Source organism: Chiloscyllium plagiosum, chromosome 36 (assembly GCF_004010195.1).
Source record: "Chiloscyllium plagiosum isolate BGI_BamShark_2017 chromosome 36, ASM401019v2, whole genome shotgun sequence".
Taxonomy (NCBI): domain Eukaryota; kingdom Metazoa; phylum Chordata; class Chondrichthyes; order Orectolobiformes; family Hemiscylliidae; genus Chiloscyllium; species Chiloscyllium plagiosum.
Genome location: NC_057745.1, coordinates 1,541,862 through 1,553,413, shown reverse-complemented (window position 1 = coordinate 1,553,413; position 11,552 = coordinate 1,541,862). Strand labels below are relative to the sequence as shown.

Genomic DNA, 11,552 nt, shown 5'->3' with positions numbered 1-11,552 from the left:
CTCTCGCTCTCTCTCTCTCGCTCTCTCTCTCTCGCTCTCTCTCTCTCGCTCTCTGTGTGTGTCTGTCTCTCTGTGTGTGTCTGTCTCTCTGTGTGTGTCTGTCTCTCTGTGTGTGTCTCTCTCTGTGTCTGTCTCTCTCTCTCTCTCTCTCTCTCTCTCTCTCTGTCTCTCTGTCTCTCTAATGAGAGAGAGAGAGAATGGTCATTTGGTCCTTGGAGGTGATAGTGACTTTACTCTTTTCACATGCTGCTATTGTACCTTTATTTCCATGAACCATCCTTCTGGCTACAAGTGAGACTCTGAATCGGATGCCTTTTGAAGTCCATGCAAACTACATCTATTTTGTTGCCCTCATTAACTGTCTGTTAATTTTTAAATAGTCATTTGAACAAATGCGGGTTAATTTTGTCATAAATGATTGTTTCTGAAACTTGTCCCATTACTAAGGTTGAATGGATTGATCTATAATTGCTGGGCTGAGTTTTATAATCTATTTTAAGCAAGGATGTCCAGGGTTTGTAATTCTCCAGTCGTTGGGCATCATTCCAGAATCTAAGAAGATCAATGCCTTTACAATGACCATTCTCTCTCCCCTCAGTATCCCCTGGAACTATCATGTTCTGGTGCCCTTTCAACTTTAAGTGCAGACAGCCAGTCTAATACCTTCTCTTCATTTAAAGTCTTGCCAGCCTCTGATCTACCTCCTCTTTCTCCATGACCTGAGTAGCATTTTCTGCCATGGTAAAAACCGATTAAAAAGTATATGCTTAGTATCTCATCTGTGCCCTCTATCTTCATATGTAAATCCCCTTTTTGGTCCCTAATCAGCCCCCTTTTGCCACCGTTTTCTGTTTATAGGTTGATAAAAGACCTGAAATTCCCTTTCATATTAGCTCTCTCTCTTCATGGTCTTATTTGTTTTTTTTAACCACCCTCTCAACCTTCTATATTTAGTTTCGTTCTCAATTGTGTTGTGCACCTAGCTTCTGTCAGAAGCATGTTTTTTTTTCTCTCTTTGTCATAATTTCTACCCTGTAGTCTTCCAGGAGGTCAGGATTAGTTTGCCCTATCCTTCCCTTTCAGTCATAAACACCTTGACTATCTCTTCATCGTTGTCCATTGTTCACCTACCATTTACCTTACCAATTTTTAATTCCAAATTATTTGGCCCATATATGTTCTTATCCCATGGATGTTGTCTTTACTCCCTATTAATATTTTTTCCTCTGGATTGTTCTTTGTTATCATTCAGGGCTGGCCTAAATGTGATGAAATACTGAGCACTGTCCTCTAAATGTTCCACCCTAACACTTAATCCCCTTGTTCCACCTTATTCACAAGAGTCAGTTCCTCTTTTTATTTGAAGGATCAGAATTATACTGTTGTAGAAAATTTTCCAGAATACACTCCAGGAACTCATTCCCATCTCTGTCCTTTTACACTGCTCCAATCCCAGTCTATCTTTTGGGTAATTCCCCATAGGTTTTGTAGCTCACTGCAGTTTCCTTGTAAATGTGTTACTCTGTATCCTTCTCTCTAGGTGGTAGCCTGTAGACTGCACTGATTAATATAATTGTACCTTCTGTGTTCATTAATTCTGGCGAAATTGATTCTGTTTTCAACACCCCGGGCCATCTTCTCTTTTTCCAAAACTGCCATGATCTAGTTGATCATTACCCCACCCCCACCCATCTTTCCTGAACACATTGTATCTAGGAAGATTTAATATCCAGTCTTGCCCTTCAATGTTACGTTACATTGTAGTTTGTGACTGTATTGACCACATTCTGTGCATTCGCATACATGCACTGTAACCTGATTTGGACTTTGTTACTTTTTCCTTTTACTCTGATACCCCCCCCCCCCCCTTTTTAAATACCCATTTCCTATTCTGATCTCTCCTTCATTTATGCATTTTAGATTCCTCTTCGATATTATCTTTTTGTTCCAATTTAGTTTAAAATTTCTTCAACAGCACAAGCAAAATGCTCTACACTGCATTTGATCCAGACCCGTTTTAGATGGGCCCTCTCTGGAATGCTTGTCAATTCCACTATTGCAACACCTATCATCTTTCCTCTTCCAGTCTGTCTTATATGTCTACCAAAGGCCACTTACCCCTCTCAGGTAGCACTCTACAAAAAGCAGTGACGTTTTCCTGGTGCCTAACCAAGATTCAGCCACTAAACCCCTCAGCTTCTACATAGAGATGAATCATAGCATGGTTATAGCACAGTCCAAAGAAGTGCAGGTCAGGTGAATTGGCCACTAAATTGCCCATATTGTCCAGGGATGTGTGGGTTAGGTGCATTAGTTAGGGTAAATGTAGAGTAATAGCCCCTGGGTGGGTAACTCTTTGGAGGGTTGATGTGGACTTGTTGGGCCAAAGGGCCTGTTTCCACACTGTAGGGATTCTATAACCTCAGAAGGAGGCTATTCATCCCATCTTGTCCAAGCTGGATTTCTGAAGAGCTTGTGCTATTGCCTCACCTTTTTCCTGGGACACTTCTCTTCAGGCAATTATTGATGTCCCTTTTTTAATTGTCACAATTAAATCCACCACCGTCTTGGGCAGCCCACTCCAGACCATAAGCACTTGTAATGTTTAAAAAAAAGTGTTCACCGTCTCACCTTGGAGTTCTTCTGCAATCACCTTAAATTGGTGTTGTCAGGATCACAACCCTTCAAGCAATGGGAATAGCTTTGTCATTTATTGCTGTTTTTGGGAGCTGCTTGAATAACAAATAGCGTCTGTGATTTGTGCTTCAGTGGTTAAACTTTCATAGTACATTATTGACTCTAAAGTGGTTTAGGAAGTAATGGGTTATGACAGGCCCTGTGCAAATGTAAGTTCACGTGTTCTTTTCAATAATGATGTTGTCTTTGTCTCCTTTTTTTTCATGGTTTCCAAAGCTGTGGAGCTGCTGATTCTAGCACATGACTGCTTTAGCCTGACCTGTCACATGGAGGGGATTAGTCGAGTGTTGCAAGCTGCACGCCACCTCAGTCATAAACACCTCGCACCCAAAGAAGCATACAGCCTCATGGTATGTGCCTAGGAAACCGCTGCTGTATAAACAAAAGGAAAATCTCAAAACTGATTTAATTCAAGTCTGTCTTTTTCTTTTCTAAAAGCAAGATTTGTCATACTTGAGTGCAGACATGAATTGATTTTGACTTATTTATTGTCGCATGTATTTTGTTCCGATATACAGTGACACAGGTTATATAGTGTTGCCACTCTCCGGTACCATCTTAAAACACAGAAAAATAAACCGATCCAATAGAATTTAAAGGCAGAAAATTGAAGAAAGTGTGCTCAACTTTATAGTCCTTGTTGTTAAGTGCTCTGCCATAGGCCTTCACCCCACTGCCACTGCTAGGGCAGAAGTTGCCACTCTTCGCTACCATCTCGCCTCCACTGAGGCCCTCGCCATCACGAATCCTCGCTGAACCTCTCCATGATCCAAACCCAACTCTACCAGTAGCATGAGTTTGCTTGGGGCCCACACAGATGCCAAGTTCATAGAGAATGATAGGAGGCCATTTGATCCATTTATACCATGCTGGTGTTGTGAAAAAGTTATCCGATCTTATTCCTCTGTGCTCTCCCTATCGCTCTTAATTGGTTTTTCATCTTTAGGTATAACATGGTGATTAGGAATTCTTCAGGATGCTTTCCAGCTTCTGGGGAAAGTATTGACTACTGGAATATGGAGACCACTAATTTCGGACAATCCAAAATTGTGTAATTCCTAACACAATGCTTGTCAAAGAAGCTAATGTATTCCTGGATTCTTGCAGCATGTACACATCCCTTGTCCCTGAATGGTCTTAGTCTCCGTGCACCAAATTTCTTTTAAAACTTTAAAAAGTGGAAACTTTATAACCTGCCATATCAGTAACATAACTGTTACTTTGTGGTTGAGGATATATTAGTTCTTCGTTTGAACTTCCTATACATCAGCTTGATACTTGCATATCTCCCTAGGCACAATGCTGTCTCTGTTCTTGTGCCATGTGCACCTTTTTAAATTCAAAATCTAATATCACCACAGTCTGTTGCTGAGACAACAGAAAGTACTGTTGCATTTCCTTGGAAAGCAATATCCTGAAATGGATCAGCTTTCTTTACTTCCTTCCCAAATCTGTGTTGATGTATGTTTTCACTGAAACAGATGTCACCTGGCTCAGTTAATAACTCTGAGCCCAGTGAGGTTTGCGAGTGAAGCACTATCCTAAGAGTTTCAGCACAGGCTTTATACTTACTATATAATGCAATACTGAGGGAAGTGCTGATGTTAAAACTGAATCTCAAATGCTGACAAGGACTTCCGCTTGAGAAGTTATGATACAGGAGGTCTGTATCATAATTAGAGTCTCCTATAAACTGGGCTTTATGTACAGCAGCATCAATATATATCCCTTAAATACACAAGACTGTATTGGGTATCCCACATGATGTTAGGCCATATTTCTGAGTTCCTTTGAAAGGTTCTAAACGGTTCACAGTACGATTTGTTTCCATGTAAGATAACATAGGAGTGGCAGTGTTTAGAAAACTCAAAATGTAGAATCAATCCACAGAGATTTAAAGTCCCCATATAAATCATGTTTCATTTTATATATTTGATAGCCTTGTATGTGAATGTAAAGGAAATGATGTCCATTACGCCAGGCCGAGCAGTGCAAATGATAGAAATTCAAATTGAGGTCAGGGTCTTTATGGAGAGGCCTTTATGTCTCTGATGTTCATTTTGAACAGTTAACCATCTTAATACCAAGCATTTCCAATACATCAACCATTCTAGATAAATAGTTAGTCACATTACAAATTTGGGAAGTTGCGCACACCAGCATTTCAAGAATTGACTGTTCAGTCACTGGGTAATCTCTGATCTAAATAACTTACCTGTGTCGGCCATGACATTTAATGAGATTGATCAACTCATTGAAAATGTAAACACCTGACAAGGTCACACAATCTACCAGCACTCTTTGAAGAAGTAATGAGCAAGTTAGACAAAGGGGAGCCAGTGTATGGGATCGATTTGGATTTCCAGAAGGTGGTGGCGCACAGGAGGCTGCTAAATTAGAGCTCATGATGTTAGGAATCTGATTGAATCTTCCAGAATACTGAATGGCCTGGATAGAGTAGATGTGGAGATGATGTTTCCACTGGTAGGAGAGACTTGGATCTGAGGGCACAGCCTCAGAGTGAAGGGTCAACCCTTTGGAACTGAGATGCGGAATTTCTTCAGCTGTAATGCGTGAATCTTTGGAATTCATTGCCACAGAAGGCTGTGGAGGCCAAATCTTTGAGTGTACTTAAGCCAGAGATTCTTGATTGGTAAGGGGATCAAGGGTTTTGGGGAGAAGGCAGGAGAATGGGGTTGAGAAACATATCAGTCATAATCAAACGTTGGAGCATACCGGATGGGTCGAATGGCCCAAATCTGCCCTTTTTAAAATTCATTCATGGGATGAGGATGTTGCTGGCTAGGCCAGCATTTATTGCCCACCCTTACTTGTCCAGAGGGCAGTTAAGAATCATCAGCATTGCTGTGGGTCTGAAGTCATGTGTAGGCCAGGCCAGACAGGGATGGCAGTTTCCTTCCCTGAAGGACAGTCAACCAGATGGGTTTTTTTGGACATTTGACAATGGATTCTTTATCATTCGACTCTCTTCCAGAGAATTCAAAATTCCACCATCTGCCATGGGGGGGGGGGTTCGAATCTGGGTCCCCAGAATGTTAGCTGGGTCTCTGGATTAACAGTCCAGTGATAATATTGCAAGACCATCGCCTCCCCTTTATAGTCTAAATGGTTCTGTGTGTCATCCATTTCACTGACAGTGTGTTTACTTAATGCTGCAGCTTGCCAATTGTCCCTGTCTACTTAAATTGATGTCTTTAAACTTATACATATTTACGGCACAGAAGGGATGCTTTTGGCCTGTTGTGTTCATGTTGGTCAACAAAGATCTGATTAACGTAATCCCCGTTTCCAACTTGTATAACCCTGGAGGCTATGGCTGATCTCGCCCCTGCCTGAACTCCACTTCCTTGCCCACTCTCCATAATTCTTTAACCCATTACTAATTAAAAATCTGTATATCTCCTCCTCAAATTTACTCAATGTCATGGGGGAATGAATTCCACAAATTAAAGATTATGTCGGTCTATTCCAGAAACAGTCTAACGTTCCTCCCTCAATTCGTGATACCAAAAATTTGACTGTAACAAGTCCAGGATTCCAATTCACTGTGTAATGTTTCCAAATAGTTCAATACTCCATGAATTCCCATATATAGGAAACTATTTCACTGATGAGAGGATTTTGTGTTCTGATGGACATGTATGTGATTATGTAGAGTTTTCAGTCCGTACATGAGTTGTACTTTAATTGAGAGAGAGAGGTTTAAATGTGCATTATTAAGAGAACGAACAGCGGTGTGAATATCCTTTTCTCCCCCCAGGTCCGGCTGGTGACTGGCATTGGCCGATACAATGACATGACGTATATATTTGACCTGCTACATGAGAACCATCGGTTTGAAATGCTACTGAGGAAAAATGTTGAATCAGTAAGTGAGGGCTATCTGGGGAAGTAAACTGGGAAAGTAGTTAAACTGCTTCATCTGTGATTTCCCCTCCCTCTCTGCCACAGCAATTTGTCAAGAATCTTTCTTTTCCCTTCTATAATTTGTGTTCATTGCTATTTTCCTTATTTGTTCTAAAGCACACAGGTTCCGAGTTTAAACACCTCACCCACATAAGGGCACATTTACAGGGTTGGTGATGTCTTCAGGATAGGGACCTTTAGAGTTGTCATTTTCCAGATAACATGTTCAGCCAGAATTCTGGCCTGTTCAATGGAAGCAGAAAGACAATGGAATTGGTGTTTGGGAATAAATCAAACTTTTTCTTATTTTTCTTTGTGGATGTTTGCAATATTGGCCCAGCTGTATTTATTGCCCATCCCTATTTATCCTGAGCGATATGAATCACCATGTAGTGTAGGGCTGAAACCTTTTTAAAAATGGGTTGAATGTTGTGTTTTGCTCATTCCCAATGCTTTAAGAAGTGGTAAACAATTGCAATTCATGTAGAGATGGTGGAATTTCAACTGGAACTTTGAATTATGATACTAGTGGCATAATCACTGAGCCTGTATAATGGTGTCAAAATGTTGGTCAGATCTCGATTTGTAGGGATTGTCCAGTCACTTTGGCTCACCATTGGCTCCCAACAACCTGCTGCCTTGTTTTCATCTTGCAGAATGGAGACCTGAAGACAGCTTTGCTAGATTACATCAAACGTTGTCTCCCTGGGGATAGTGAAAAACACAACATGGTGGCTTTTTGCTTCAGTATGTGTCGTGAGATTGGGGAAAACCACGAGGGTGCAGCCCGTGTACAACTTAAAATCATCGAGTCGCAATCCTGGGGTGAGTAGCCAGTGGGGAAGCTGCTTTGTCTCCTGTTTCTAAAGTTTTATAATAATGCATCGAACATCACTGTTTGCACTTTGCACACAATTGGGAAATTATCTCCATGAATGAGCTCACAATTCTGCTGATCGGATTACAAAGCACTTTCTACCAAGACACTCCTGAGCCATTGCAGATTTAAAATCTTCCTTGAACCTGCGAGTCATTCAGTACAGAAACAGACCCTTCGGTCCAACTAGTCCATGCTGAACATAATCTCAAGCTAAACTTGTCCCTTCAAGCTTTTCCTGATCATGTACTTACCCAAATGTCTTTTAAACTTTGTAACTGTGCTCCCATCCACCACTTCCTCAGCAAGTTCATTCCACACAAACCAACCTGTGTTTTAAAAAAAAATTGCCCCCATGTCTTAAATCTCTCTCCTCTCTCCTTTAAAAATATACCCCCAGTCTTGAAATCCCCCATCCTAGGGAAAAGACTCCCACCATTTACCCTATCTACACCCCTCATTACTTTATAAACCTCTATAAGGTTACCTTTCAACCTCCCAGCCTATCCAACCTGTCCTTTTAATTCAAACTCTCTATACCCAGTAACATCCCAGTGGATCTCTTCTGAACCTTCTCCAGTTTCATAATATCCTTTCTGTAACAGGGTGACCCTATTTAAATTAATCCTTATTGGAGGAAGTGCCCCAGATTCAGAAGGGCACTAGTGCAGACCCTTCGCCATTGAAGGATGGAATGCCACTGGGATTGTGTTGCCCTTTGAAAGATTTCCCTCGGCGGGGGGGGGAGTGAGTATAGGCTGTGCAGTTAGGCAGCATCACGGAATAATCATTTCCCTTTTTTCTCTTCCTGTGCTGTAACAAACATTGTGTATTTGAAAGGGGTTACTGAACCATTGTAATTGGATGTGCACCTGGGTAAATGGAATGCAGTTTGAACTTCCTTAACCAGCACAAACGGTGGGATTCTCCCTGAAGACCTGAGGGTGATTTTTTAAAAATGTACTCACTCTTGGGATGTAGGCATCACTGGCTGGATTGGCATTTATTGCCCTTTTCTAGTTGCCCATGGGAAATTGGTGAAATACCTTTTTTAAGCCACTACAGTTCATTTGCTAAAACAAAACCAAACAGGGGACAGTTTTATGGATGAGGCTCCATCCAGAGAGTCACCTTCTAACCCAGTATTTCTTTCCTGGGAAAACACTGAGCACAAGTGTTTTGAGATTTCCCACCATTATCTGTGCTAGTAGTTTGCATTGATCTATCCTCTGGAAGTTCAATCACCAAATGCTGAGTCTTTTGTGTTCTTACTCTGTGAAGGTGTAGTTTTATTCCAAACCTTAGGAAAATCCTTTTTGGGAATTTGGCTTTTAAATTGGAAATGCTTTGATGGAGTGGAGAAGCAGAAGATAACTATTTAATGCTGGAAAATGTTGCACAAATAAACTTTGATTCCAGTTGTGTTTTACAGTTTTATCAGTAGAGCAACTGAAGTATTTTTTTGAATAATAATTATATTTATTTAGATAATTTTAGTTCTATTGTTAGCGCAACTGTTGCAAATAAACTGAAGTTTCAGAACCCCTCTGCTTATGTATAATGTAGAAAAACAACTCAATCTCAATTCTGACGCATGACTTTGAGATTCTCTGAGTCTTGCTGCTTCCACTTTGTTACATTTTCCTGTTTGTCTGTTTCAGAGGTGACTCCTGAATTGAAGAAATCTCTGGTGAAAGTCTTGAATTTTTTGAAAGATGCTGCTGAGAGCTACTCAAAGGTTTGAATGTTTAGAGCTCAGTTGTGAAGTGTATTTAATGTACTGTCTATTGTTGCAAGTAGATGAATATGTTCACACAGTGCCTTGGGTTACATTGTGAATTGTTTTTGAAGTGCAGAAACTCTGTTTGAAAATGCAATGATAGTTTAACAAGCACCAAGCTGAACAATCAATTTGTGGTTCTTACTGAGTGTTGAATGTTGATCAGGACAGTGGCAGAACATCCTCTTCCTCCTCAGATAATTCTGGCATTTCCATTAAGTCCATCTGAGCGTTAGGTTTAATGTCTCATCCAAGTAATAGATATTTACAATGGAAAATTATACTGATATTACATTGTGCAGTGAAACGTGCTACAGGCTGACTTTCAGATCTAGGAATTTAAGGAGACCGCAGAAGATTGAATCCCCGTATGCCACTGGATCCTAGTTGCAATCATTAGATATTGTTGGCTGTTTTATACCAGAAGTGTCAATGAACACCACTGTTCAAGACTGGATTTATTTGGGCAAATGTTTCTCATGTAAGGTTCATCTTGGTACTTGAGATTTATTTCTTTAAACGAAATGTGCGTACAGAGTTGGGGTGGCACAGTGGTTAGCACTGCTGCCTCTTAGCAGTTCGTTTCTCCCTTTGGGTGACTGTGTGGAGCTTGCACACACTGTGTGGGTTTCTTCTGGGTGCTCTGGTTTCCTCCCACAGTCCAATGATGTGTAAGTTAGGTGGATCGGCCAGTTAGGTTGCCCATAGTGTCCAGGGATGTACAGGCTAGGTGGGTGAGCCACAGAGAATGCAGGGTTACAGAAATGGGGGCGGAAACGGAGAGATTCTGGATGGGATGCTGTTCAGAGGGTCAGTGTGGACTCAATGGGCTGAATGGCCTGCTTCCACTCTGTAGGGATTCTAAGTGTCTCTCCTCTTCCAGCAAGAGCTCCAATTCCTACATCCAGAAAAACTTCAAAATTGTTGAAATTCTCACTTTGGTCATTTTTTTTCCTCAGCATTACGATGTTGTTGCACATGCAGCAAATTCGGATTTTCTAACACCTACAATTTGCATTTCATGACAAGGCAGCAGTATTATCAAACACTGTCAGCTATGGAAGGAGACATTAGGGCGAGTGACTAAACGCATGAAACAGTTTGAAAAACAGTTTATACAGAGGATGCTGAGAAGGATTGTAGAGCTTAGGCACTAGTTTGTTGTGGGGCACTAATGGCACTGATGAAAATGATGCTAGCGGATGTGGGAGTGGAGTTTTGCTTATTTATGCCCATCATTTAGGGATGGGGTAGAAGGCAGGAGGTTGGAATGATATTTGGAAAGAAAGTATGTAGCATTCTCTGACCATTACGTAATATCATCAGCATAATGGTGGCAATCTGACTACCCGCCATCTTAGAATCCAGTTAAACCACTGGAAGGGCAAATATAGGATCTCTCTCCTTTATTCGGACATTTCATGAATGGTTGAAGGCCCCTCCATCACAAGGGCTTACCACCAGGTAAATCCTAGCAACCTCCCAGTGGTGGTGATGTGGGGGCAGGGAGCTTTGCTTCTTGGACACTTTCTCCTTAGACTGGGCTCCCAGCTACATTGAGTGCCCACCTTGTCTAAAATGCCACCTGCTCTCAGGCAGGGTTAGAGGAACATGCAACCTGCAGCATTCTGACGTGTGTGTGGATGGCATTTTAAAAAAGTAACCCTAAGTTTACATTGCAAGGAGTTCTGGGCTTGAAGTTGGACAACTGTCAGAATGTACAGTGTGTTTTATCATTGCAGTTTCTCTCTTCACCCCATTCTAGTTGTGTGATGTCCCCACAGTTCACAAGCCTGCAATAGGGACAGTAATGCAGATGTGAAAACAGTTAGTACATTACCCTTCAGAAGTACTTCATTAGCTGAAAGGGACTTTTGAACATTTGAGTTCAGGAAATTCCATGTTCGTGAGTTATTTTTAAATAATGTGGAGGTTTCATGACATTATTAGGAAACTGTGGGTTCCAAAATGGATAGAGCCAAATAAAGCTTTTGGTTTGGTTTGTATTTCTGTATTATGTAGATGAGGAAGAGCATAAATAGTTTGTTATACTTTTAAGTCCTGAGAGTGGTTTTTGGTTGTCTGGAAACTTATTTACAGGCATGTACATTAGACTTTAAAAGAGAGACTCCCATGAAATGAATACTATAGTGCTTTAGAAATTAGGGTAGGAGTAAACGGTTAGAATGCTGAGTGTCCTACAACACAGAGACAAAAAGAAAACCATCCAGAATATTAGTGAGTGTGCAGGTCTCTTTTAAGGAGAGAAGC

General features: G+C 41.1%; 1 protein-coding gene across 5 annotated transcripts in view; it reads left to right on the top strand.

Annotated features, from left to right (window-relative positions):
- Positions 1 to 11,552, top strand: part of spg11 (SPG11 vesicle trafficking associated, spatacsin) — a 140,898-nt gene that overhangs the window by 122,865 nt on the left and 6,481 nt on the right. For all 5 annotated transcript variants that reach the window (XR_006309443.1, XM_043677119.1, XM_043677122.1 and 2 more), the window contains 4 exons: positions 2,914 to 3,047; positions 6,479 to 6,586; positions 7,281 to 7,449; positions 9,163 to 9,239. Coding sequence is in view for 4 of the 5 variants with exons in the window: in XM_043677119.1 (XP_043533054.1) it covers positions 2,914 to 3,047; positions 6,479 to 6,586; positions 7,281 to 7,449; positions 9,163 to 9,239 (488 nt within the window). In the remaining variant the exon portion in view is untranslated. The remainder of the gene's footprint in view (positions 1 to 2,913; positions 3,048 to 6,478; positions 6,587 to 7,280; positions 7,450 to 9,162; positions 9,240 to 11,552) is intronic.